Genomic DNA, 27,871 nt, shown 5'->3' on the forward strand with positions numbered 1-27,871 from the left:
AGGGGGCGTGGCCGGCGCAAGCTCCGCCCACCGCCCGGTCAAGTTCCGCCCTCCTCCCGGTACCGGCCCCTCCCGATGCCGCCGCCGGGCTCCTCCGCGGGCGCCCCCTGCCGGTCGGGCCCCGGCCCGCCCCACCGGCGGAGGTCCCGCCCGTTCCGGCCCTCGCCCCGCCCCGCCCCGCCCCGGTCCGGCCCAGCCCCGCGCGGTAAGATGGCGGCGGCGGCGGCTGAGGCCGAGTGCGATGTGGTCATGGCGGCGCCCGACGGGCCCGGCGAGACCGACAGCGACGAGGAGGCGCGCAGGTAGAGCGGCGGCCCGGGCGGGGAAAGGGCGGCCCCTGTCCCTGCCGGTGGGCCCGGCGAGGCTGCGGGTGCCGCAGGGCCCGGGGCCGCGGCGCTCGGCAGGGCCCGGAGCTGCGGTCGGTCCCCGCCCGGGCCGGCCCCGCGGGCGGCGTGCTCGGTGCGGGCCGGCCGCGAGCGGCGGCGCCCCGGGGCTCCGCGGCGGGGCCCGGCGGGCGGTGACAGCCACACAGCCACGGGCCGCACGCGGCGGGGCCCGGAGCCGCTGGATTTGGGATGCGGTGCCGCTGTGTCCCGGTGTGCTCCCGCCGCCGCCGTGCGCACCGGGATTAGAGGAGCCGCCCCGGTAGCGGGGTGTCCCAGCAATGCAGCTCACACCCTGTGTCCCGAGGCCGCACACCCTCACCGCTGCCGGGGGAGCGCGTCCTCCCCCTGGCTGGGGAGGGGAGGATTAAACTCGTGGGAAGAGGAAGCTCCAAACTCCTGAACCCTCTGCTGCTTCGTCACCCCATTCCCCTGGTTCTGGTCCCTTTGAGACCTGCCCAGAGCGGGTTCCACTCTGTCCTGCCTTGCTGTGGGAAACGGGAAAGACTCCTTGGGCAGAGCGCTGCTGCGGGAATGCTCCATCATCCCGGAGCTCTCGGTTTGTCCGTGCTGTGCTGGTGCAGCTGGCAGTGGCACCTGAGGCGGGGTAAGATGGGATCCCCACCTTTCCTGCATGTTTTCCCTCCAGGAGTGAGTGAGCTGTGGGAAAATCCTGGCAACTCCACTGGTTTTCCATAGTGGCAGGTGCTGGTTCATAACCCAGGGAGCTGGAAGGAAAGAGCCGTTCCTGGAGGAGCTGAGGCATTTGCTCTGGAGGATGATTCAGTGGAATGAAGAAGAAACAAAACCAAAAGTGGCCTCTGAGGAATGGTGGTTTCAGCCTCCCATTGATGGCTCAAGGGATTTTACGGAATTGAGGCCTGAGGAGCAGCTCCCTGGGGAGATCCTGCTGAGCAGGAAGGGAGGAGCTGCTGAAGAGGCACTTGGGGTTCACAGAGCACCGACATCGCCCAGCCTGTGGGGCTGGGACAGGCTTGTGTGGGCACATCACTCCTGCCCCTTGGGCAAGCGAAGTGAGTAGTTTGAAATGGTGGAAATTCGCAGAGGTAAAACCCTGGCTGAAGGCACAGGTGTCTGCAGGTAGTGACCTCCAGCTCCTTTCTTCATTCCTGAGGCTGTGCTGTGCACCGCTTTCATTAGGCACCTTCACAGCGTTTCCTTTTCGTGTTCTTCTGGGAATGTAACACCTTTCCCGTGCTGAAATGGACCCATATGGGCAGGAGCTGATTCTTTGGTGTTGCTCTGGAGGAGCCAGCCCTGCACAACCTGATTTCTGTGCAGTTCTGTGCATTAACCTCTTCCCTACCCCAGCCCTTCCTGTTTCACTGCAGTAGTTCAATGGCTCTCATGGAAATCAGAGCAATAGCTGCTGCACTGGGGAGTGGAGTTGGAGCTTCAGAAGGTGTCAGGTGTTTGTGAGATATCCCAGGCCAGGTAAGAGCTGGGTGAGCTCCACATGGGACGCATTGATTTGGTGCAGCCTTTGAGGTGTATCTTCACTCACTTCGGTAAAAATCATCAGAAATAAGGGCAGACCTTTTCAGAATCCTTATGATAACTCAGCAATGAGGGTTCCATGTTCTGTTGTTTCCATTTAGGGATTACAGTATGGCAGAATATGGATACTTTGCTCAAGGATTCACCTTGTCCAAATGCACGATTCTGTTCTCTGTGGCTTAATAAAACTGGGAAGTTAGAAAACAAGCAAAAGGGGAGATCTGCATTTCAGAATGGCTGTAACTAACGCCCTGAAGCAGCTGCAGACATGCCAGAGGGCTCCCAGGGTGTCCAGGGCACAGGAATGGAGTGTGGTCACAGGATAATTATTGTCTGCTGCTGCCTCATGGATGGTTGGGGTCCTGGCAGGAAGTGTTGATGTAATTGTGTTAATTTTATCCATTGGTGCACCAGTGCGGAGCAGCTGATGAGCAGGACTGGGCCACCCCTACAAACTCACTTGATTCTTCATTAATTTTAAATGTTTCTCACCCATGGGAGCAGTTTTTCCCTGCTCCCAGCTGCTTTATGAGCTTGGGCCCCTGGAGCTTTGCCAGGGAGAATTTCCTTGTCATCTTCCTGGCAACTCTGGGTTTTGGCTCCTGTGCATCCTCCAGGCTGGATCTTTCTCCTTCTTCAGCACTGGATCATGTGGGAGCTTTCTTTTCTTGAAAAGAAATACCTCCAGCTGTTGGGAAAATACTGTTAAGAGATTGCAGAGCCCCTGCTGCAGGTTTGGGATGTGTTGGTGCCTCTGTGGGGACATTGACATTTCCCACAGCAAAGTGACGAGCAAGGAGTGGCCCACACAGAGTCCTGGAGGTTCTGGGCCTGGCCAGGCTGTGGGTCCCTGGCCAGGTCTGCAGGTGTTGCCTGGAGCTTGTCAGGTGTTGGTGAGCACCAAGAGGCTTCTCCAGTGCATGGGGTGAGGTGCATCTCAGTGAGGCTCCTCCAGAATAATTGTCCTTGCTCGCCAGCTTTGGGGCAGCGCTGGCAGGAGCGGGGTGAATCATCTGAGGGGCACCAGGTCCTTCTGGGATAACTTGGAGAAGGCTCTCCTGTTCCTCTTCTGCCTGTAAATGGGCACTTGGACTTCCCAGGTGATAAACCAGCCCATTTTACTCATCTGGAATTATTTTATGATCTCATGATCATACCAGAAGCAGCAGAAGGTACTCAAGTTGTTGTTTGCTTCCTTGTGCATCTGCAGAGTATTTAAATATCTAACTTAGGCAGTTGCTTTATCTAGTAGGGAAAGGTGATCCATACTAACAGTTTCAACCTATTTCCTTAACACAAAATGTGCTTTTTTGAGGTGAATCATAACGTAGATGCAGCTGTTTTCCCATGGAATTCTTAAGCTGGTTGGCTTCCTTCATTCAAAAGGAATTGCTTCCTTCAAAAAAAGCACTCAGGCTGATTCTAGACCCTTCCATGGGTTTTTCACAAAAGTTACACTGTGGCCCTGCCCGGGATGGGGCCATTGCTGGGAATTAGGTTAATTCCGAGCTCTGGGAATTACATAACGGCACAATTAAAGCTGGGGCTCGGCTGCTGTTCTCACTCGTGGCTGCAGGGAAGGTTTGGGGCAGTTCTTGGATTTCTTGTGCCGTATTTTGTTTCTTGTGGCTCTTTTGGCCTTCGCGTTTGCCCTCATTTACGAGGAACATTCTGAGGGTTTGATCACCTTGTGTGTTCAGGTTCAGCTCTGCTCTTAGGGAGGCTCGAGGCAGCCCTTTGGGCAAGTCCTTGGCCCATCCATGTCGATATTTGCGTGTCCAGACTCGGATTTCCCGGGCTGGGGGCTGCGTGGAGCCTCTGCCATGGTGTCTGTGCTGCGTTGGGGGGAGCTGATGTGCCAGGAAAGGCTCTGCTCTGCCCTCGGCATGTCAGCACTGCCCAGCATGGCACAGCAGCCTGTCACACAGAGTGTGTGTATCCACTGCCCCTAGGAGCCTGTCCCAGTGCCCACACACCCTCTGGGGGGGAAGCACTTTTTCCTAAAATCCAACCTCACCCAGCTCCAGCCATTCCCTGGGGTCACCAGAGAGAAGAGCACAGTGTTTGCCCCTCTGCAGCCCCTCATGAGGAAATTGTAAATATATATTCCCTTATGCCTAAATCTTCACTCAGTGTCAAATCTCACCTGAGGACCAGTGTCTAAAGTGTACCCTATGTATCTTTCTGGCACAGGGAGTGTTTTGTTTCTCTTCCAAGTCCTGAAAGAAGGGAGGGGAGAGTATTGTATGTCCAGGGGCAAACATGATGGCTAATTTTAAGCTCTAGACATCTGTCCGCTGTAAACTGAATTGAGATCACCCAACTTATTTTACCCCAGTGGCTGAGTCACATCTGACAGCTGAGAATCTGGGTGGGATTTCACCCCCAAAAATGCCTGATAAAGGCACCATATCCTATTGATGGGAAAGCTTCTGCAAGAACTGCACAAAATTGCCAGAACATAACAGGAAAGATTACTTGGTCAGGATAGGATTTTGGAGCCTTCCTTAAATCCTGTCTATTTTAGGGTTTTGCCACCGTTTCATAATGGAGGCAGGCAGTGAAGTGGGAGTGAGGGTCAGGAGAGCTGGGAAATAGTGACTCTGCCACTTTTGCTTAGGTGTTGGATTTCTGTCACTGGTGGTATTGCCTTGGCACATTCCTGCCCAGCGGCTATACCAGCACACCTGGATCAAGAGCTGCTGGGTTACAGATCCCTGAAGGTTTCCCATGACAGAAAATCAGGTGTCTGCGGGAGTCTCACTGGGAGCTGGAGTGGGAGGTGGAAGCCACGATCGGCACTCGAGCGGGGGCAGTGTGTGGAAGCTCTGAGGAGGAGGCAGGAGTTGTTAGGCAAGCGTGGGATTGTGTCACTGTGTGCAGGATGGCTTCTCTGAGAGCTGCTGTGCTGGGAACGAGCAGGGGCTGAGCTTTCACAGGGCACGGGGAGGAGAAGGAGCCTTGTGCTGGTTCCTCTCTCCAGGCAGGCAGCAAGCTCCATCCTCAGAGCTTGAGTGTGTGAGGGAGTGTCAGTGTACGCAGCTGCTGCTTGTCTTCCGTGGTCTCCAGCTGTGCCAGAAGAGGTTTGGGTTGGATGTCAGGTGGAATTTCTTGGCAGAAAGAGTTGTCAGGCATTGCCCAGGGAGCAGTTGGAGTCCCCATCCCTGGAGATGTTCAAGGAATGACTGGACGTGACACTCAGTGCTCTCTGGTCTGGTTGACAAGGTGGTGATTGGTGTCAAGGCTAAGAGATCTCTGAGGTTTTTCCAACCCAAATTATTCCATGGTGGCAGGTTCTCTGGGGTGACTGTGACCGAAGTATTTCAAGTATTAGAGATTCTGAGAAATACCATAAAAGAAAAAAAAATAATTGCCTTGCTCGCAAGAAGAATCACTCCCACCAGCCCCTCCTGTGCCTGTGGTGCATGTGAGTGATGAAAGACAAGCTTCTTACCCAGCTCCTTGGTGCAGCTCTTCTCTGTTTCTGTGTCCAGCATGGAGCAGCCCAGTGAAGACACCGAGCCTGTCACAAAGCCACCCATTCAGCCGGGGGCGTATTTTAGCAAAGCACGATTCTTCTTCAGTGTCAAAAGTAGCAAGTGGGGAGTGAAGGCCCCAGCAGCGCAGGAGGCAGAATGAGCTCATTCAGGCCGCAGCATCTGTTGGGGTGAAACAATCCCCAGTGAGATCAGGGCTGCAGTTCTCCTTGTTGGAGCCAGAGCCATGGTAAACAAGGGCTGTGTGCTCTCTATGTCATCAGGGCACAACAGGGCAGAGCTGCTTCTGTCCTGGTGCTGGAGCTCGAGCCCAGCCTGACAGCTCCAGCAGGTCCTTTGCCTTCCTGCTGTGGAGGTGATTTGCTTTCACAATCTTCATCATTAAGCCTTAGGCCATGTGAGTAGCAGAAATACCTGTGCTCTCCTTTCTGCCAGCGTCACCCGAGGCTCTGTGACTTGTTTATGCATTGATCTGTATTAAAATGCTTAAAAGGAAAACAGACCAATAAAAACGAGTAGAAAACAGTAATCTTTGTGTGGGAGTGTTTCTCTGGCATCTCAGTGCGCCGGTGCTTTCTGAAAATTTGTTTCGCCAGGGTTATGTTTTCTTTCTCCCATTTTCCCAGCTCTTCCCAGCAGTTTGTGGCAGATGGGATGCTCTGGCAGCCAGCCTTTAGCTGTGTCTATTAGATGGTAATTCCTCATGAAGGACAGGTAAAATGGCTAAAAGACTTGTGGTTCAGCCCACTGTGCTGGACAGGTTCTGGTGGTGGCTCAGGTGAGTCCTGCCATTAAGACTGTTCACCCATTTCTTTAGACTGTACAACAAAGACCTGAGGGAAGGAATTTTCATAGGATCTGTGATTTTCTTTTCTATTTGTCATTACAGAAACAAGAGAACAGTGAAACTCTTTACTGCCCAGGTTCCAAACGTACAGAAGGGCTGAGTAGTTTTAGATATTTGATCTGTAATATTCAAAAAAGGTGGTTGTGTGTGGAAACATTTTAATCGTGCAGAGTTTGCATCCTCATGCTTGTTATATGGATCCATCCCACAGGCGTATCCTTGTTGCATATCAGTGTAGCTGGTAGAGTGCATTGCTCCTGGGACTCTGGTGGGTCCTAGTTCCTGAGGAAAAGCCAGGCTGCAGCACCTGCCTCGGGTGTGATGCTGGGAGGGCTGTGGCAGAGGAGGGGTGGCAGTTTCCCATCTCCAATGGGCCAGTTCATCATTTTCTGGAGCAGGGGTGAGAGGAGCTGACCCTGGAGCCAGGACAAAGGCCTTGGGGTGCAGTGGGTGTGTGCTGCCCCTTGCTGTGCCACAGTTCTCACCCATCTCATCTCCTCCCAGGGTTTAACTCCAACAGGACTGTGGCTGGATTTGGCTGGGATGAAGCATACATCAAAACTTAAAACTGAAAGTGAAGAGCACACTTGCCAGCTCCCAGTGTCCATTGTTCTGCCAGCTGGGAAATCTGTGATGGCTCTGTGAAAACAACCCCTGCATGAGCTGGTGTGTGGGAATGGCCAATGGCAGCCTAAGCAAGGCTGAAAACATGGGAACTTGTTCCAACACAATTCCCTTTGTTCTCTCCCAGGTCAGCCTGCTGAGCACTGCTCGCATTCTCTGTTCCATCACTGTGATGTGCTCTCCCTCTTGCTCTGTGCAGGTGAAAGGCTGAAGGGAGATGAGGGAAGAGAAGAGCCTTGGTTTCCCTCAGGGGAAGCTTTGCTTTCGAGAGTTTAAGGGAAGCTGCTTTAAACCATATGTTGTGTGTTTTTAAATGTCCCAAACTGTCTCTGCAAATGCTTGCTCTTGAGTGTGAGGACTATTTCTAGACCTGTTGCCAAGGCAGTGCCAGGCTTCTGTTGCAGGCTTGTACCCATATTTCTTTTTGATTTAGCTGTCTTTTGAATGTGGAAATTGTTCTTGGCTCTGGTTTGTAAGTATGTGGGACTCCTGAAAGAGCCAGCACTATCTCTTTTGTTCTGAGATGCAGCACCTTGCAAGAGGAGGCTGTTGGATGAACTCCATACCAGGGTGTTCTGCTGGTCTCTGAGGGGACTCAAAGGTGGCTTTAGGCTTCTCTTGCATCCCTGTAAAATTTGGCCAGGAAATATCACTGAGTATCCTGGGTAAAGCGCTGGAGTACCTGGGAGCCAGCAGGAAATGGGGTGTGCTGGGCAGTGTGTGCTGAGGAGATCTCACAAGAACCAGCTTAAATTTGCAGCATTAAACAGTTCTACTGCTTGGGGGTCTAATGCTTGCCATGGTCACAATCTGTCTGGTGCTCAGTTCTTCTGAAAATGTGGTGTTTTGCTTCCTTTCAGAGAAGCAGAAGCATTCAAGGAGCAGGGAAATGCATACTATGCCAAGAAAGATTACAACGAAGCGTTCAACTACTACACAAAAGCCATAGGTGAGAACAGCTGATAATATCAATCTTTACTGAATACCATGTCTAAAATTGGAGCTGGTTGCTGATTTCAAACACAGCAGTGGGGTTTCTGACAGCACATGCTGAATGAAAACCTCTTGCCTGCTTTAATTACCTTGGGAAATGTCACCAGATCGATAATGCCAGTCAGGGCCAATGTTCTTGAGTGCCAGGAGTTGTGCAGCTGCTGCATTACGCTGATAGTGAGTCTTGCATTGTCTCCAGATAAGTGTCCCAATAATGCCAGTTATTATGGGAACAGAGCTGCCACGCTCATGATGTTGGGGAGGTTCCGAGAAGCCCTGGAGGACGCTCAGCAGTCAGTCAGGTTGGATGACAGCTTTGTACGGGTACGTGGAGAACTTCAAGCACCTCATTCAGTCCCTTGTCTGCACCTGCTACAGCTCTTGCAACTCCCTCTTCCCTGTGTCCCCAGGGCCATCTCCGGGAAGGGAAGTGCCACCTTTCCCTAGGGAATGCCATGGCTGCCAGCCGCTGCTTTCAACGAGTTTTAGAACTGGATCATAAGAACACCCAGGCACAGCAGGAGGTAAGAGAATCTTCAGATTTAACTATCCCCAGTAGATGCTGAGGAGGCTGAGCTGGCCAAAGGAGAAATGGAGAGCAGTGTAAGGCAGCTGCCACTCCTGTGTCTCTTTCACAGGGTACATTTTCCTGGACTCTCAGTTCAGCCACTTTATTTCAAACTGATTCTAATGATGGCAAAAGTATTCATGTCATCTGCATTATTGGTCTATGGTCTGCAGTAGTTTTGGCTCTGACATTTAGGGATTGGCTGTTCAAGTGCTGATTGGTGGCATTTAGAGCAGAGACTGTCCTGCAGCACTTGTGTGTTCTGTCTTTCAGCTGAAGAATGCCACGACTGTGCTTGAGTATGAAAAAATAGCTGAAGTGGATTTTGAGAAACGGGATTTCAGGAAGGTGAGATTAACTTGTTTGGTGTGGTCTTATATAAGAACTGGTGTGTTTGACGTGGCCCAGGCAGGTGTGTGGCAGGTTTCCTGGCTGGGTATTTGGGAGGTGCTGTGCCACATCAGTTGGAGCAGGGCTGGCTGGTGAATTGTGTCAGCTCTGAAAGTGGCAGAGCTTGTGCTCCCTGAGCACTGACCAAATGACAAATGAGGAGATGACTGGCTCAGGCCAACCCTCTGTCACTGTTTGCTTTGTAGGGTGAGTAGAGTCATGATTGAGCTGTTTGAGATAGATTTTGTTAGCAGCAGCATTTGATCACGCTTTGCTTCTGAAATGTATATCCAGGATTCTTCTTTCTCAACTCTTTAAAAAAAAAAAAAAAAAAAAAAAAAAAAAAAAAAAAAGGTGTGCTGTGTGCCAGTCAGGGTCATACAAGGAGGAATGCAGATCTGCATGGGGCATTCTCCTCACAGCTTCCAAATCTTTCTTCCCAAGGATTGTAACAGGATGCAACTGGTACTGACCTGATAGAACGAGAAATGACAGCATGAAATCTGAAAGGCACCAAGCACTTCTCATGCAACTGTTTCCGTGCAGTGGATGCATGTAAGGCTCAGATTTATCCCAGAAAAGAGATTGTCCAGTACATTGAGCTCATTGTTCAGGTCACTCTTAGGCTAAGCTCAAGATTTTGGAAGGGTAAATCCCAGCTTTGTGTCACCTGTTTCTGAGGAGCAAATGGGATGTGTAATCAATCTGAATTTCCTGTGTAGGAATTGCCCTGCCTGTATTGCATGTCCTGGGCATCTGCATCTGTCCCTCACTTCCCCAGTCCCACTTCACTGGGGAGTCTAACATGAAACGTGATCTTTGTTTCTGGAGAGCTGCTCCTGCCTCACCCAGGAGCCCTTGGCTCTGGAGCACAGTGCTTCCCACAGCAGGGCCCCGTGATGTCACGGGCTGAGGAGCAGATGAACCTTGGGGAACAATGCCCTGTTCTTGCACAGATGTCCCCACCAGAGTGCAGGGATGGAAAAGACCCATTAGCTCACCCTGCCCATGGCTGTCAGGCCAGTGGAAGATCAGTCCTCGCACTGTACTTTTTTGTGTTTTGTCCAGTCCAAACTGTCTCAATCTATTGAATTTCTGTCCCTCCCACATGGCTTTATACTGCAGGAAACAGGGCCAGGATTGTCCTTCTTGGCCCTTTCTTTAGGGCTTGCAGTTTAGAAGAGTAGTTAAAGGGACCTCTTACAGGTGTCCCTTGAGTTTGTGTAGTGCTCTGTCGTAGTAATGCAGCAGATGCCTCAGACCTTGACACACAAAGCCCTTTGAAAAGCACAACCTGCTTATGAGGAAAATTTTCCAATGCAACGTGTCTCCAGCAGCAGTGGAGGTGGGTGTGTGCACACTCGCCTTCCTGGTCAAACACAAACCTCAGGCATGGGCCAGCTGTTCAGACCAGGCCCTTGGCTCTTTGCTGGGCTCATGGCTGTGTTTCTCCCACCCCAGGTTGTGTTTTGCATGGATCGTGCTTTGGAGTTCGCTCCCGCGTGTCACCGGTTCAAAATCCTCAAGGCCGAGTGTTTGGCGCTGCTGGGCCGGTACCCCGAGGCACAGTCTGTGGCCAGGTGAGTGTCCCAGGGCTGGGGCTGAGAGCACCTGGTGGGGTGTTCTGGCTGCTGCCTGTGCTCCATGCCTGGAATAAGTGAGGGAATATAAAATACAAATATTCCTTAGTGCATGTTGTGGTGAGGAGGGGAGTGAGTGAATTTATTCCCATTAATCTTCCTGGGAAGCTGCATCCAGACCCCATTGACAACCAGCCATCCTCCTTGAGGAGGTTCTGTCCTTTTGCCTTACCTGTACCACAGACTTGTTAAAATAACTGGGTACCTGTTGGAATCTGTGGTATTGATGATTCTGAGATTGTAGAAAGTCTCTGTCTTTCTGCCCTGATGCCAAAGAAGAAGCCATAATTCCTCTGTGCTGCTTTCAAGGTTGTTTATTCTGGTTTATCTCTAACATGTTCTGCTGCCCTGCTGCAGGTCTGTCCTGCAGGGCTCTGCCCTAAGTGGGATGTTACAAACATTAATACCAGAAACTACCTGTGCTATATTTACAATAACGTGCCAATATTTGTCACCTACATTGAACAGTGTATCCCCAGCCTAAATCCAGTCCCCAGTTTCTGGTATATGTTACAAACATTATATACCACAAACTACCTGTGCTATATTTACAATAACGTGCCAATGTAACATCCCTCAGTGGGATGTTACAAACATTAAATACCAGAAACTCCCTGTGCTGGATTTACAATAACGTGCCAATATCTGTCACCTACGTTGGACAGTGTGTCCCCAGCCTGAACCAACAGAAAAATGCCAACACCACAGTGAGACATAGAGGGCATGAAGAAGGAGAAAAAGGACAAGGCACACCCAATTTCCTCCATCTTGTCCCCTTTGGACCCCTCATCTAGAATCCTAAAATTTTACTTTTGCACCTCTGCCACACTTAATTATTACTTCTATCAAACACTCAGAGCTTGTGATTCACCCTGTAAGATTGAAAACTCTTTTCCATGGACAGAGATCACAGCCAGTGTCTCTGGGGCTCTGTCCAGGGGGGTTCCTGACCCCTGCCAGGGTGCCAGGGCAGCCAGAGGGAAGCCCTGGTTTCGCACGGGTCCCTCAGTGGAGGAAGGTGCGTGTGGGGGTCAGAAGGAGGCGGGAGCAGGGAGGATGTCCCTCACTGCTGTGTGTTGCAGCGATATCCTGCGGATGGACTCGACCAACGCCGACGCGCTGTACGTGCGCGGACTGTGCCTGTACTACGAGGACTGCATCGAGAAGGCCGTGCAGTTCTTCGTGCAGGCCCTCAGGATGGCCCCCGACCACGAGAAAGCCTGCCTTGCCTGCCGGGTAAGTGGTGGAGATGGGGCTGCAAAACCACCAGGATTTGGGGTTTTTTAAACCCATCCAAGTTTGGTTCTGCTGGATCAATCCCTTCTCGCTCCCTCATCATTGCGTTTCCCGGATCTCCAGGAGCAGGCAGTTTGTCCAACCCTTCCCAAAGACAACCAGCTGCTGCCTCAGATAAAACTAAGCTCCTAGAAACTCTTTCTCAGCAGATTGTCATTCTTTGAAGCAGCCTCCCCTTCACTCTTATTCGTTCCCTGATCAGATAGAGGAGCAATAAAACCAGATACATTGGTTTTAAAGGAACTCCTGACTTTCAGGTCCAAAATCCAGGCCAATATCCTGACTTTCATTTGACACTGTGTTACTTACTATAGGACACGAGAAAACACGACGTACGCCTCTGTTCTTGTGAAGGTAAAAAGGGGCAGTTTATTTTTGACTCGAACACTTTTAGTTTTCCAAAGGTGACACTAGATCAGAGGGTGAAAGTGTCACCTCTCCAACGACACTAGGCAAATTACCAGTCCATCAAATTTCTCCTCTTCTATAAGAGAATATAAAAGCAATAAGGTATTTACAGAAAGTTGTGTGAGAAAGTTTACTACAGGAATGTAAACTTGAAAAACTATAGAAAATATTAAAAAAATCAAGACAACAGCACTGTTCCTTCGTGTTGCTCCTTCATTGGTATGGTTCTTCAACCGACTTTAAATTTGTTCATGTGCTCTCAAAAAGTGAGCTCCCTCCTCCTTTTATTTTAATCTATAAATTTACTGCACTGTCATGTTTACTTCTTAAAAATTAGGCAGCCTTTTTCCTATGGAGGTTGCCTGGAACTGGCACTGGCTGTTCCTTAGTGCTTCTCTTGGAGGAAAGGCAAAGTGAGATCATTTCAGCTGCTGGAGGAAGGCTGTGGCTTGTATCCTGCAGCCGTGTGTGAAGCCAGATTAGCACTGTTGTGCCTGAGGACCCTTGTCTGGCTGAACAAGGTGCTTGGCCCCCTGACCTCGTGTCCTTACCCAGGTGTGTTTCCTTTCAGAATGCCAAAGCACTTAAAGCGAAGAAGGAAGACGGGAATAAAGCATTCAAGAAAGGCAACTACAAACTAGCGTATGAACTGTACACAGAGGCACTAGGAATAGACCCAAATAATATCAAAACAAATGCCAAACTCTACTGCAACAGGGGGACGGTTAATTCAAAGGTAAGGGACGTTCACCTGGCAGGTATCTGTCACCATATCCCTCACCATGGCAGTGATAAACTGCAGATCAGTTATTCTGGAAAGCACAGGCTCCCCTGCCTGCTGGGCAGCTGCATCTCTGAGGCCATGGGCAGTGTTTCAGGGTTTTGTGCCTGCACAACACTTGGATCAGCTCCCAACAGCCAGCAGTCGACTCCTGCAGAAACAAAACTCAAATACTTGGGCTGCACGGAGTGGGAGGGAGAGGAGGGACATGCTTTAGCCTTATCTTAGTCAGCAAAAAGCACTCTTGTCTGTTTCCTTCCCAGGAATGAACAGATTTATTTTCTTATTCTTCTTGTAAATCATATCTTGCTTTGTGTTTTTATGTTTAAAAAAATACCAATGTAATTTAAAGCCCCAGTTCCTCAGTTTGCTGTTGAATTTTAGTCCTGCACTATCCAGAGAAACAGCCAGTCATGTGACAGTGCTCCCAATTCCCACCCTGTGTCCTCTGGGCATTTTTCTTCCTCAGCTGTCCCAATGTTGATGCTGTCTCCCCAGACACCCCCACTTGGTTGAGAGACACGGGCAGTTCCCAAAACCTGAGAAGTGAGATGAGATGGAGGCCACATAACGGATGTCTTATGTGTTTGTGTCTGAAAACAAACACTTCTTCTAAAAAAGATTTCTTTGAAATATTTTTAGGTTTATCTTCCTGTCTAGGAATTAGTTTGGACACAGAATTGGGATTGTTATCAGGAAGGTCCTTGGTTTTGAGTGCATTTCTTACACAGAAGCACCACATAGCTCTGTCATGGCACTGGCCAAGCCTCTGATTTTTTTTTTCCCAGGGAACAAAAGCTTTGTGTTTGGGGAAAATTGGGAAAAAAATCCTAGACAAAGACACAGAAAACAGTGAGATTTTCCCAGATTCTTCACACCTTTCATTAGCCTAAAGTCATGGTGCAGAATTTGTTCTCTGGGTGGGGTTTACTCACTTGTGTCTGATGTTGCAGCTTAGGAAACTTGAAGAAGCAATTGACGACTGCACGAACGCAGTGAAGCTGGACGACACGTACGTCAAAGCCTACCTGAGGAGGGCACAGTGGTGAGTGCACCTTGGCATCGGGCACCTGGGCAGCTGTGTGGGCAGGAGTGTCCTCCTGGCAGCTCTGAGGGGCAGGATCACAAATCTGGAGCTTGACCGAGTAGCAGGGGTGGGGCCCTGAGTTTAGTCCTCTTCCTTATGGTGCTGAGGGGATGGTTTAACTCCCTGTGGCCTCTCCTGCCTGCCTGGATTTGGCACTGCCTCTTGATGGTGTATTTATAGCATCATTTGGGTTGGAAAAGATCTCCAAAATCATTGGCACCAACCTTTGACCAATTACTGTCTTGTCAAGTAGACCAGAGCACTGAGTACCACATCCAGTTGTTCCATGAACATCTCCTGGAATGGTGACTCCACCACCCCCTGGACAACCAGTTTGAATGCCTGACCACCCTTCCAGTGAAGAAATTTGTCCTCATGTCCGATCTGAACAGGATTTAGGGAGGATTTGTTCTAAGACTTGACTCATCTTACTGTGTTTATAGACACTGACTGTGTTTATAGACATTCTGTTCCAGAGAGCCCCTCTCTCTCCATGTCTGCAATTGCAAATTTACAGTGACTGTGAAACAGAGATTGAAAAAGACCTCCAAGATCAATCTTTTCCAACCTCCCATCTCTGTAATTGCTATGTTACAGTGAGTAGGTAATGTGTGAGTAAAGCTGAGGGGCAGCAGACGTCCCTCAGAGGTGCCAGGATTGTCATTCCTGACCAACACTGCCAGTGTGAAGCTCTGTGCCAGCTCTGACCCTGCACCAGCTTCCTGGAGCTCAGGCTGGCTGAGATCAGTTCCTGCAGCTGCATATGAGAATTATCAGGGCATTAAAGCAGAATTTGTGCTGCCAAAGGAGGTTACAGTGTCCCCTTGGAGCCCAGAGTGCAGGATCCTGTGACAGGGCTTCCCACAAGTGTCAGGGCTCCCTGCAGTATGGGCTCCTCTGAGGTCTGCTGCAGTCCAGAGCTCTTCTCTTAATCCACATCCACCCAGACAGCCTGTACTGAACCCTTTCTGATGCTCCTGTGAAGGACATCTTCACCAGGAAGTGTTTCTTTCTACAGTTACATGGACACAGAGCAATATGAAGATGCTGTAAGAGACTATGAGAAGGTTTATCAGACAGAGAAAACAAAAGGTGAGCACAAAGGCACTCTGTGTGTGCACAAGTTTCCCTGAACTGGCATTATTTTTGTTGTTCCTTTTTTCCCCTACAATATGTTGTGATTTGCAGCCTAATACCCCATCAGGACAATATGGAGAAGCCCTCAGAAGCACTGGAATCCCTGTCTCTGGTCTGGTTTCTCTCCCAGCTCTGAATGCTGAGGTGATAATTCAGCTTGTGTCCAAGGCAGTGCACTAGGTTCAGAATGTCTGGTTTTGGTTCTTGTGTTGACTGTCCCCTTGCTTTTTGAGTGGCCTGAAGTGGAAGGGGTGCAGTAACTCCTCCCCTCTGGTGTTGTGCTCCTTTCCAGAACACAAGCAGCTGCTAAAGAATGCACAAGTGGAACTGAAAAAGAGCAAACGGAAAGACTACTACAAAATCCTGGGGGTGAACAAAAATGCCTCTGAAGATGAGATCAAGAAGGCTTACAGGAAACGAGCACTAATGCACCATCCAGGTATCCACAGCAGTCCTTATGTGCCCTGTGTAGCCATCACTGAGGCAGAAATGCGTGTGGAAGAAGGAATTTCTGGGAAATAGCAGCTCTGACCCCACAGATATGGAGCATGTTCTGCGGACAGGAGCTTGGGAGTGTTTAACTTTATCCATTTGCACTAGAAATTAAAAGCTTTTTCCTGCTTGTTTGTGTATCCCCAGACAGACACAGTGGAGCAAGTGCAGAAGTACAGAAGGAAGAAGAGAAGAAATTTAAGGAGGTTGGTGAAGCCTTTACCATCCTGTCAGATCCCAAGAAGAAGGCCCGCTATGACAGTGGGCAGGATTTGGAAGAGGATGGATTAAACATGGGAGGTCAGTGTTTTTTACAATATTCTGCCATGGCAGCCTTTAACAAATCAGACCCTTAAGAGTCTGCCTAGAGCAAGCCTGCTGTTGGGAATGGTTCCATGAAATGACTTGATTTAACATTGGGATGGCAGGGCTGCACTGAGTGGTTCTAGCTGGGACACGGCTGGGTTTGGCTCAGCTGGTGGGGTAGTAGCTGCCATTGGGCAGTAATCTGTCACAGGATGTGGTAAATAGTGTAATTGTGAGTCCCTAAATGCTGTTTATCCAGATGCTTAGGCTGCCCAGTGGCTGGTTCTCTCTGGGACAGCTGTTTTACCTGTTTGTGGTCACTACATGGCCCCAGGTGCTGGGAGCCAGCCCTGTGTCCCCTTCTGAGACACTCTCTGGAGCCTCAGTGAGCTGACAGCTTCTGGGCTATAGGAATGTGATGATTGTTTTGCTGCAGCTCATGAATTCCTTCTCTTCCCTGTAGAATTTGATCCAAATAACATCTTCAAGGCCTTCTTCAGTGGGCCAGGAGGCTTCAGCTTTGAAGGTAGGTGAGATGTTCTCCTCCCAGCTGTGGAATCGTAAGTACACAGATCCCCTGGCAGGGCAGCTGGGGCTCCCAGTGGATGTGCTGCTTGAGGAGAGCATTTGGCTGTTGCACAAATCTAAGAGCTATTTCCAAGTTCTACCTGCACAGTGTCAGCTGGTGGCTGGTTCTGGTTCTGGGTTCCAAAGTCACAAACTTGGGCACTCCTCATTCTGGAGCTGTGTGTGGGCTGGGCCATCCATGTGCTGCTTAGGATTGCACTAAACCAATTTGGATTTGAAAAGTCCTGATTATCTTCCATTTTCTTTTTCAGCTTCTGGGCCTGGAAATTTCTTTTTCCAGTTTGGCTAAGAAGCAAACAAACACAAATCAAACCACACATACCTGATCTGCTTCTTTTAACCTCGAATACGGACAGCCCCAGACTCCTCCTCCATCACGTCTCGTTGTCCTTAGAGCAGTTTCATTTCTGGGTTGGAGCCTCTGTTTGTGTGTTGTGTGTGTGAAGAGGAAACCAGCTCAGGAGGGGAAGGCTTGTGAATTTTGTTTTATTGTTAACTTTATTAAAAAAAAAATAAATAAAGCTTTGAATCTTTTGGTCCCTTCATGCTGGCCCGTGCTTTCAGCTGCTTCTGCCCCTCAACACAGAGGATTTCCTGGAATCTTCCCAGAATCTCCACATGTGTGAGGGAGAAATAATTCCTGGTTTGTTCTGGTTGCCTCCAAAGCAGCATGTCCAGGGTTTGGAGTAACTTGTAAGTTATCTTAATCTTTTGGAAATACTGCCAAGGCTCAATCCAGTTTCATACAATCCCATTTCATCTGCAAGCCTGGCTTCTTGTCTCTTTTTATTTCTTTTTTTTTTTTTTCCATGGTTCTCCCAGCAAGGCCCACTTGGGCATTAAACTTCCGTGATAACATGTGAGCTTACAATTCTGTATCAGAGAAATGCTGCTTAGAGTTTAAAGAGCAGCTTATGTGAGAATTCCTTGTGATGCAGCTGGAATTAAGGGCTTTGTGTTCCCAAGATTGTCCTGTTTAAGGGAATATTGAATTTGCTCTGGGCTGAATTCCTTCACTGTACTTTTTTAAATTAATCCACTTGAATATTTTATATTTGTGCTAAACTTGATTTTGTTGAGCTTGATGTGTGATTTCCTGTTACTGATCCATGACATGGGTGAGTCTTTCAATGCCAAGTGAATTCCAGGCAGGGATTGAGTGGTTTGGGATGTGCCGAGCTCTTGGTGTGCAGCAGCTTGTGTTTAGTTAACCTGGTTGAGTGGTTTTCCTCTAGCAGTGATTTACTCCTCCAAAGCAGCAAGAAAATGCAAAGTCCAGCTGTGAACTGACAGTCTGTACTTTATTTTGTGCAGTGTCAGGACAGCAGCTGGAGGGATGGATGAGCTTCCAGCCTGGAGCTGTGTCCTGGTGGCTTTGGTGTGGGGCACTGCCTGTTAGCAGTTTTATTTTTCGCCTAAAAGGTGGTGATAGAGCAGAATCTCAGCTGGGAGAGAGCTCTGCTTCTGGAATTCCCCTTTTTTCTACAGCATGGACAGCACCTTTTTGTCCAGGTGCCCTGTGTGAGCTCCTGGCTGGCGGGTTCTGGAGCCTGGTGCTGTCAGGCCCAGTCCCTGGAGGTTGTGCTCAGTCTGGGATGTGAGAGGAGCAGTGGGGCCATGGCTGGGGGTCCTGAACTGGTGCTCAGTGAGGAGCAGAGGGGCTGTGGCCGGGGGTCCTGGGCTGACCCTGGCAGTGTGGGGCTGTTGGAGGCTGGAGTTTGCTCAGAGAATGCATGTTTGTGCACGCAGGCTGGGCTGTGCTGAGAGAACCTCCCAGTGACTCTGTGTAACACCTGCTCTGCCTTCCCGCAGCAGAGCAAACACTGCAGGGAGCTCATTGCACGAGGTGATCCCTCGGAATGCCAGGTCTTTGTCTTCCTCCCTCCTGAGGGCTGGGTGTGCCCTCCAGCAGGACAGGGACTGCTGCAGGGCCACGAGGTCGTGTGGTGGTCCTGCTGTGGTGTTTGGTCAGGATTCTTGACAATCTGCTTTCATAGAAGGAAAATTTAAGGGCTTAAATTTTAGCACTGCAGAATAGAGTATTTTACAACTCGTTTGAAACTTAGTTTTCTAAGTGAACCAGTGCTGAGTTACTTTCAAAACCTGACTCTCCCACGTTTGTTCACACCGGTGTGAGGGATGGACCCGCCCAGGTGCACCAGAAGCAGCTGGGACCTGGCACTTTTCAGGCTCTGAAATGGTGAATACGTGGGGTACTGAAATACTGGTCTATGCACACTGATGCTTCCCCAGCTTTCCTGGCACTGTAATCAGAGTTTACAAGAGTTTAGTGGCATTTTGGTTCCATGACATCTCGTCCTGTGTGTGTGTGTGTGGATGTCACTGTACAGTTTGGGCTGTTCTCAGTCTCCTGTTGCTGAGCAGAGCTGTGTTCTGTGTTTGTCACTGGGTTTATTCTCATTTTCCCCTGTCCCAGGGAAGTGTGACCAGCTTCCTTCCTCCTTCCTTCTCTCCAGGCTGAGTGAGCCCGTTCCTTGGAGCACAGGAGTGGAATGGCTCTGCTTCTGGGAGAGAAAATGTATACAGCAGCTATTTATAATCTGTACATGAATGCATGATTTAATGTAGTTAAATATTCATATGGTGAGTGCCAAGACTTTCTACAGCGTGTTGTTACGTGAACCAAGGTGAAGGCAAATGTGTGGAACCGTGGAAAGGATTGGGCTGGAAGGCCTTTAAAGGCTGTCAAGTCCAACCCCCTGCCATGGGCAGGGACATCTTCCACTAGCCTGGAGTGCCTCAGGCCCTGTGCAGTGCCTGTTCCCCCAGCACAGAGCAGGGCTTGGAGGCACGTGGCACCTCAGGGCAGCAGCAGTGCCCAGTGGCACTGTGACCTCCACCGTGTCCCAGCACGGCTTGGGGAGACAAAACTCTGCTTCTTTCCAAAAAATGGACTCAGCTGTGCATTGCTTGGAGTGCTGCCTCCACACATGGTGGTTCCAGGACATTGTCCATGGGTTGTGGTTGGGGGTAGCTACAGGGAAGCTGAGTGCCAGTGCTCCAGCCACTTGCAGCCCTCCAATGTGGAGAGGCCACCGGTCCCACAGGAGCTACCAGCCCCACAGGAGTCACCAGCCCCACGGGAGTCACTGGCCACAGGGATTTGCCACAGAGACCACATATGATCACCTTCAAGCCTGCACTATGCCTGCACTGTTCCCAGAAGGACAAAGAGCATGTAGAGGTGCAGGAGCTGGTGCTGTGGGGGCTGCCCAAGGCACAGGCATGGTGGCATGGACAGGCTTTGGTGTGACTCTGAGCCTGGCATCTCCTGCCCGGGGTCTCCAAGGGGGAATGGGTGGTGCTGTGAGAGCTGCTGCCAACAGGAAGGGCCTGGAAGGAGCAGAGCCGCTGTGGCTGAGAGCCAGACCAGGTTGGTGTGCCAGGGGCCATCTTCCACCAGCTGAGTTGCAGTAGATGCTCGGAACAGCTCGAGAGCTGGGGAGTGGCTGTCAGCTTCTCTGGGAAAGTTGTGAAGAGAAGTGTGTGAGGAGTGTGGCTGTGGGCAGAGCTGGCATGTGCGGGCTCTGCTGTAGGACTGCAGTTTTGGCAGGGAGATTAGGAATTATTTGGCTCTTAGGCTTTGCCTTGGATGTGGTTTTGTCTGGCTGTGCTGAGATTCATGGAATAGTTTGGGTTGAAAAGCTGTGAAGTCCATTCAGGAGGTTCTGGCCGCCCTCTTAAGGTTCCTCATTGCTTTGGCTGCACAGAAATGTACCTGATTTGTTTTTCATCCTGGGAGTGTTCAGTGAGCAGAATCCCCAGTGCTGCTAGCTGTTGTAAATGCAGAAATGCAGGTTGGAAAATGGGAGAAAGACAAATTTTTCAGGTACAAGAGAATTATCCATGGAATATTGGGCCCCTCCACTCTCTGTATCTGCTGATACAGAGTGGACGCTGCTGTGGTGTGTCTGACATGGAGGCTGGTGCCAGTCCCTGTCCAGCCACACTGGCCCTGGATCTGCAGCCATCAGCCAGCCACAGGGTTGGGCGTGTGCTGCTTTGCCATTTCCAAATGACCTCCTCAGTTTCAGTAATAACTCCAGATATTCTCTTATTTCTAATGGATGGTTTTCATCCTGTTTGAATTCGTGCCTTGTCCTTTCCCCTCCTCTTCCCTAGGGAACAGGACAACTGTGTGCTGCACCCTCCCATGTCCCTGGAGCAGTGCTAGTCCCTGGGCAGCTGTGGCAGAGCTGTGGCAGGGGTAGGTAGCAATAGCTGGTGGCTGTCCCTGCCCTTGGCTCTGTGGGGCCATTCTGGGTCCCTGCATGACTGTGGGAGCTGATGTGAAATGCTTTGGCCTTCCTGGCCAGGCCCAGCTCTCCCCACTCCCACCTTCATGGATGGGGTTATCCCTTCTTGGAGCAGTGCTGGGCATTTTCCCTTACCCAGATCTGAGCTTGGAGGGACAGCTCTGGTCTGTTGCTGGGAGCTGGGACACTGCACCCGAGCTGGAGCTCAGGGGTGGCCCAGGAGGGCAGGATCCGTGGGATGAGCAGCCCGGCTGCCATCCCAGCCTGTCTGACTGCCCAGCCCTGTCCCCACTGTCCCCTAATGGCTCGTGTGAACAGAGTGTGGTGTGAGGCAGCATCCGAGGGGCCGCGGGAGGAGCACCCAGAGCCCCACAGTGCACGTGTGTCACAACATTATGGAACAGTCAGGACAAATCCAGGCACCGATGCGAAGCCACTTGGAGAGGAGCTTGTCCCTGCGCTGCCGTATTTATCTGAATTGGAATTCGGAATGTTTACCTCAGTGTACATAGCTCAACCTTTCCCTGGGAGGAAAGGGGAATTGCATGGAGCAATCGCTGTCCCATTGCTTTGCCAAACTCCTCATCCTCTCCCAGCCGGGCTCCGCATCGGTACCAACTGTCCCTCTTGGACCTTTCTAGGATGTGAATGGTAAAAATGTGAATATTTGTTGTTTACTTCCTTAGCAGAACTCCTGATGCCGTGTTTGTATGGGAAATCAGCCTGAGCAGACCCATATGCAATCGGTTTTACTTTATTATAAACTGTATATGATGTACAAACTAATAAAAACTCAAACGACGACAATGTCACTGTTGTTCTTGAACAGGCAGATGAAGGAGATGTTCCAGCTGCATATTCCAGTGCTGGAGTGATCTGGGCGCTGGGGGTGTGGGCTCAGCCAGGTGCTGGCAAATACCTTGTAAAGCTTTGGTGGAACAAACCCTTGAGGTTCTGTCAGGAGAGGCCCTGGCTGAGCATCAAGCACTCGGCTGCTGCCAGTGCAGAAGCTTGGAGGGGTTTCTCCATGAAGGGTCACAGGTGCTCTGGGTGGGTTTATAGCTCACTATTTTATGGTATAATGAGAATTTATTCTTATCCGTTGCTTCTGATCAGCAGGAAGTATTTTGCTTTCATGGCAGAGTGTTTGGTACCAGAAAAGCACCAAAGCTCTCCCTGCTTTTGGCCTCAACACTCAGAGAGAAATGCTCCTTGCCCCAGCAACATTGGACTCGGGGTGGGCTGTGCCCAGCGCCAGCCCCAGCCCAGCCCACGCCTCAAACACAGTCAGTATTTACAGTGTTAGTGTGGGTTAATGTCACTCTGCTCCCCAGACCCTGAGCCAGAGCAGGAGGTCGAGCTGGGACCTGACCTGGGGCTGTTAGTGGAGCTTTGTGTTAAACAATGCCCAGGAGCCACCGCCCTGCTGGGCCAGGGCCTGGCAGAGCACAAACCCAAGTTTCAATAAAACAGATTTAATGACACAAGTGCTGGGTCAGTAACTTCCAGCTGGGGTTTAGAATCGAGCAGATGTGAGTTACATGGTTACAGTGCCTCCACTTCCTACACTACGGGGTTACTCCAGCCTAACTCTTAACATTCAAGTGCATTAGAGGAAGGGAGTAAAATCTTGCATGAAGTCCAGTTCTGTACTTCAGACATGATTTTAGTTTCTATCAAATAAGATGGAAAAGATGTTAGTTCATCTTTTCCACTCCCTGCCAAGGCAGGATTGTTCCCTACAGGACACGGGATGGTGCTTGGTCGAGCCCAGGTGGAGGGAAGTGGCTCCCTGTCCTGGTGTTTCACTTGATTTCACCAAAGTTCATGGTTGGTGTCTTTAAGACATCACCTGGCACTGTGCCCTCCTCCTGGCAGAGGGGCAGGAGCTGGGATGGAGTCCACTGGGCAGCTGTGATTTGGGCTGCCAGGACCCACTGCCCTCAGCAAGGTCTGTCCTTAGGGGCCAGACCCTTGGTAAGGACAGGACTCCTGACAGGAGTGACCCAGGCCTGGGTCTCACTAGTTCTGTCATCAGCTGCCAGAAGGGCCAATGTCAGTCCCTGGGTGTGGGAGGGGAGGGATATCCTGCAGCTCCCTTGGCTTCAGACCAGCGACTGGCAGGCTTTGGTCAGTGCCAACAGGTAAAGATCTAACGATTGTGGTTCAGAGGGAAGCAATAAAAGCCCCAGAGTTGATCTTTCTCCAAGGAAGAAAACAAGCAGGACACCCCAGCAGGTTCCCTCCAAAACTCACACTAAAATCCATGACAGTTTCAGTCAGGAGTTGCTTGTTTTCTTCCTTTTCTGAGGCTGATAACTCCCCAGAGGCTTCACGCTGGGGTGGGCAGGAGGGTTGACTTTAGTAAAGGTAGAATTATTTCTCTTTACACTTTTAAGGTTACAGGAGTTACTTGCCTTTTAAAAACAAACCGAGGAGCTGCCCTGCCTGTGTTCCTAGATGATGGTGCAGGAGCTAAAAGCAGCGCCCCGTTTGTTGGTGCTCTGCGTTGGCACGAGTTTTCCCTTCCCATAGTATCCCGAGAAAATCGCCCTCACAGCAATCTTTTTAGACAGCACAAGCATCCACATACCGTTATCAAAATACAGCAGTTTCCCTCCTCCAATTTCCCCCACTTGCTCCCCTTTGTTCCCTGCCTTTTCCAGCTTCACGAACTCCAGCAGGTCGAGCCCCGTCTGGACGGCTTCGACGCCGTTGGCGCAGCCGAGGGTGATGTGGGCCCGGCTGCCCCGCGGGAGGTTGTCCGTGGGCAGGATCTTGTCAGCATCCCCGGGCCAGAGCTGCAGCTGCTGCTCGCTCAGCTCGATGCGAGCCCCGACAGTCTTTGTGGTGATGAACAGAGCCGAGATGGAGAGGGTGAAGGCTTTGCCATAGGAAGCCTTCACGGCCTGGAGGAGAGGGACACGCACACGGGGCAGCGTTAGTGCCTGTGGGTGGGGCTGCACGTTGTCCCCAGGCTGCTCATGGCTTGCTGTGACACGGTCAAAATACCCAGAGCAAGGAGAGGTCAGTGGCTGATGTCCCAGCTCCGTGGATTCAGAGCTCTTTTTGTCCTTCACGAATTCCAGTATTTAATCTGGACTTACGTGCTCTGAAATAATTGATCTGGGAATCTAAATAACTCAATTCATCATCATTCAGCTCAAGCTGTCAGAGATGATGCTGGAAGTCATGTGTGACTGGGGAAAGTGGGAATATTTTGTTTGGAAATCGGAAACAATCACCATGTCCACAATTTGGAGTTTCCTCTGCACAGGCCACATGGACATAGCTCCTGTCCCTATATTTGGCCTCTTGGGTCAGAGCAAAGCCCATCCCCAACCCTCTCCCAGGCTCATGGACACCCCACTGGGGAGGGGACACAGGGGTGTGGGGAGGAGGTGGGACCCCAACACTCACTTCCTGCTGCGCGTATTCCTCGGCTCCGGCTGCTTTTCCAAACTCGGTGTATTTGGTGGTGCAGTGCAGGACCCCAGGTGGCCTCTTCACAAAGTAACTGGTGAGATCTATTTTTATTTTGGGATCTTCAATAGCAGAAGGAACTGCAGATATAGTTAAACAATGTCACTGTCACAAAGTGATCCCCCTGATGTCAATCCACGAGCCCTGGTGCCATCTCAGCTCCCTTCTCCATCCCAGCCATCCCACCTTGTCTCTCTGACTGCTGGGGAGCACTGGGTGGGAAACCAAACCCCTCTCTCCTCCCAGGCTCACAGCAGATGGAGCCAGAGAACAGAAGGAATCTCCTGTGCTTCATCGTGGCTCATCTTAAACCTGATGATGTGAGAGTCCCCTGAGGGACGGGATTGTTCAGCCTTTCCCATTTCTCTCTCTTTGCCTTTTTCCCACCCAGCCCCCTGGAACCAGGGGACACCCAGGATTTCCTGTCCTGCTGCTGCCACCTGAGCTCAGTGCCCTGTGGGGCCAGACCTAAACAGACTTGGGAAAAGCTCTTTAATTTGTTTTTACTTAAAAAAACAACTTTGTCCACTATGAACACCAGGTTAGTAGCTTTAAAAAGCTTTTCTTGCTGGCAGTATTAGAAATTGACTTTTGAAGCTAATCAGACTTGTTAACATCAACAGGAAAGAACATGCTAAGACAGCATCTATACATACAGTATTTACTCTCCTTTTTGAAGGCTTTGAGACTCCCAAGCTCATCCAAGAATGCCTGGCCAGCCTTCCTCAGGATCTCCGAACTTCTTTTGCTCAAAAACCACCCGAAATACATGGGGAGGAATTCCTTCTCTAAGCTTGGCTTCATCTTCTTCAGCTCTTCCACAGAGAGTTTCCATTGATTCTTGTCCTTTAGCTGGGGACAATCCAAGCGCCACGGGGTTTTGGGCTCGGCGAAGATGACTTTGTACCGGTACTTGTCAGCAATGTCAAAGAGCTGCTCCAGCCGTTCCCGCTCATGGTGAGTGTCATCCAAAACAATCACGCTGATCTCCCGTTTGCAATAGTCAACTAGATCCTCATCCACCTTGGAGTACTCTTCGGGAATGGAGCTTCTTATTAATGGTGTAATTTTATAGTGATCAACAGAGATGACCTTGGAGGCGTCTTTGTACCGATCGTGGATGGCCTGGGCGAGGGTGGACTTCCCACTGCCAGGCAGGCCCCGCAGGATGAAAAAGGTTTTGGATTCTTTGAGTGTGGAGATGGTGTCTTCATCATCCAGGAATGGGAAATGCAAACTCTCAGGTCTCTCTTTTGCTGATTGAGTAGACATTTTTCTAAATATTTTAGGCAGGAAAGTGTGACTCTTCTTGGAAAAGCCTCTGTTCTGAAATGGAAGGAGAAAACGCTTTGCAGGGCAGGAACCCCAGAGACAATGTGGCCCTGCTGGGACCTTTAATGGAAAGGATGGGGAAAGGGAGCATCTCCCCCACACTCCCTCACTTGGGTGCCCTGCTCAGCTGACACCTCCCACAGCTGCTCTGGCTGGTCACACAGCAGGGATCCACTGCATCCCACCCAAGGGCTGAAAGTTCAGCTCTGCTCCCCATTCTGGCCTCAGCAGCTGCTGTCCTGCCCCACTAGGAAGGGTTTTCTCAGGCACCACGAGCTGCCACAAAGCCCCAGCCCAGGCAGAGCTCTTCCTGTGGCACATTCAGTCTGAACACTTGAACAAACACCTGTGGCTGCCGGATGCGAGGGGCAGTGACCCATGGAGGAGCCCAAGGGGAACTGAAAGTCCCAGCAGGTTGTGAGCTGCCACCCTCCTGTCCCTTCACCTGAATCACAAACTATTCCAGGGAAGAGGCTTTTTCCTAGAGCAGCATGCAAGGATGGCGCTGTCTCCCTCTGAGCACCACGGAGGATCAGCAGCTGAGTGCCTGACAGGAGCAAATTTGGGCTCCTCTTGGAAAGAGCAACTGAGGCTTCCAGGAAAGCCAAACCCTTCCCAGCAGCAGCTGCGAGGCGGAACTCGAAAGTGAAACCTCGAGTGCTGAAAGAAATGAAACACTCGCGGTTGGCAGCAGCGAGCGGGAGATGCCGCTGGGAGCTGGCAGGGCTGTCCCTCCCCTCCTGCCAGCAGCTCCTGTTAGCAGAATCCCAGATTAATTCCCAGCAGGGAATTAATTTCTCCTGGGAAAACACGGGACTGAAAGGAAAAGTGGGATTTCTTCAGCTGTGAGAGTCCTCAATAGTATCAACAAGGCAGATGCTTGTTGGGTCAATACATGAACTTTCCACCCCCCTCAGCTGCCCGTGGGCCGTGCCAGCTTGCAACCCACTGGACCGTGGGAGGGATGCCCAAGAAGTGAGTTTTTGCCTTTAATTCAAAAACCGAGAAGTTTTACATAAAACATAACTGTTCTGCCTGGGCCAGAAAAATGTGCTCCCAGTTCACAGCTTTTAAAAAACACTTTTCAGATGCCGATTTCCCCATCTCTTTATTCCAGAAGGTGCAGGTGGGTTTTGGCTCCAAATGCCCTGGCAGCAGGAGCAGGACCCCCACATTTCCCACGGGCACTGCCTGCCCTGGGCTCAGCTGCAGCCTCGCACCCAGACGGGACCAAAGGAGCCGCTGAGAGCAGCAGGAACCTGCGGGCTCCCCGGCGACCCCCGCGCTGCTTCCCCCGCGGGCTCGGGGCTCGCTGCGCTCACGCAGGAGGAAGCGGTGAGTTCCCTGGAGCGCTGCTCCTTCTCGCAGCTCATGTGCCCCGTTTGCCAGGGGGTCGCACAGCCAGAGCTGGTGCAGCGACGGCACCGGGCTGTCCCCGCACCGGGCTGTCCCCGCACCGGGCCGTCCCCGCACCGGGCCGTCCCCGCACCGGGCTGTCCCCGCACCGGGCCGTCCCGCGGGCGGGGACCGGGGCCGCTGTTCTGCCGCGGCAGCTGCTGAGGGGACTGAGGCGCTTTTCAGCCCCGTGAACAAAGGAACAATCGCGGGGGCCCCCCCGGGCCATTGTTCGCCGCCGGCTCGGGGACAACGGGCGCCTTCACGGGCCGGGCCGGGCGGACAAAGGCTCCGCAGAGCCCGGGGCAGCGGGGTCTGGCCGGACAATCTCCCATTGAGCCGGGCCCGGCCCCCCCGCCGCCCCCACAAAGCTGCCGCTTGTCTCCCGCTCCCCGTGGAACAGGGGCTCGCGTGGAAGGAGCGATCGCTCCCGGCCCCGGGATGTCCGTGCCCCGGCAGCCCCCAGAGTGTCCCGGGACCCCCGAGACGGAGCCGCGGCCCCCGGGGCCGTTCTCGGGGCCCGGCTGCCTCCGCGGCCCCCGGACCCAGCGCCCACGGGTCGGCAACGCCGCCGGCGCTTCCGCCTTTCTGGGAATCGGAACCTCTGCCGGGGGAGCGGCAGCCCCGATCCCGGTGCTGATCCCGGTGCTGATCCCGGTGCTAGTCCCGATCCCCATCCCGCCGGCCCCGCTTACCATGGTGAGGGCAGCGGCTCCGGGGCGGCCGCCGGTGCGGAGCGGCGCGGCGGGGAAGCGGCTCTGGGGCGGGCGCGGCCGCGGCTCCTTTCATAGCCCCGGGACCCGCCCGCCCCCGAGGGCCGGGCCGGACC

The 27,871-nt window shown here is 51.6% G+C and overlaps 2 protein-coding genes across 2 annotated transcripts; one reads left to right on the forward strand and one right to left on the reverse strand.

The window, feature by feature from the left end:
- Positions 1-174: 174 nt before the first annotated feature.
- Positions 175-21,639, forward strand: DNAJC7 (DnaJ heat shock protein family (Hsp40) member C7). The gene is made up of 14 exons (XM_021532890.3): positions 175-302; positions 7,730-7,818; positions 8,062-8,186; positions 8,273-8,386; positions 8,704-8,778; positions 10,282-10,400; positions 11,543-11,696; positions 12,736-12,900; positions 13,899-13,990; positions 15,051-15,124; positions 15,462-15,608; positions 15,809-15,961; positions 16,431-16,493; positions 16,807-21,639. Exons 1-14 carry the CDS (start codon positions 211-213, stop codon positions 16,842-16,844), a joined length of 1,500 nt encoding a protein of 499 aa, XP_021388565.3. The 5' UTR covers positions 175-210; the 3' UTR covers positions 16,845-21,639.
- On the reverse strand, positions 21,571-27,849 carry CNP (2',3'-cyclic nucleotide 3' phosphodiesterase). Its single transcript, XM_021532891.3, has 4 exons — positions 27,738-27,849; positions 24,972-25,641; positions 24,253-24,395; positions 21,571-23,741 (listed from the first exon to the last, which is right to left on the reverse strand). Exons 1-4 carry the CDS (start codon positions 27,738-27,740, stop codon positions 23,289-23,291), a joined length of 1,269 nt encoding a protein of 422 aa, XP_021388566.2. The 5' UTR covers positions 27,741-27,849; the 3' UTR covers positions 21,571-23,288.
- Between the last annotated feature and the right edge of the window lie 22 nt (positions 27,850-27,871).

Source organism: Lonchura striata, chromosome 25 (assembly GCF_046129695.1).
Source record: "Lonchura striata isolate bLonStr1 chromosome 25, bLonStr1.mat, whole genome shotgun sequence".
NCBI classification, from domain to species: domain Eukaryota; kingdom Metazoa; phylum Chordata; class Aves; order Passeriformes; family Estrildidae; genus Lonchura; species Lonchura striata.

Excerpts from the sequence above, each read along its gene's own strand:
- DNAJC7 (XM_021532890.3), top strand. The coding sequence starts at position 211 with ATGGCGGCGGCGGCGGCTGAGGCCGAGTGCGATGTGGTCATGGCGGCG. Across the intron at positions 7,819-8,061 it reads CTACTACACAAAAGCCATAG|ATAAGTGTCCCAATAATGCC; the intron begins GTGAGAACAGCT and ends CATTGTCTCCAG. Across the intron at positions 8,779-10,281 it reads AGAAACGGGATTTCAGGAAG|GTTGTGTTTTGCATGGATCG; the intron begins GTGAGATTAACT and ends CTCCCACCCCAG.
- CNP (XM_021532891.3), bottom strand. Across the intron at positions 24,396-24,971 it reads CAAAAAGGAGAGTAAATACT|TTCCTTCTGCTATTGAAGAT; the intron begins GTATGTATAGAT and ends CTATATCTGCAG. Across the intron at positions 23,742-24,252 it reads AGGAATACGCGCAGCAGGAA|GCCGTGAAGGCTTCCTATGG; the intron begins GTGAGTGTTGGG and ends CCTCTCCTCCAG.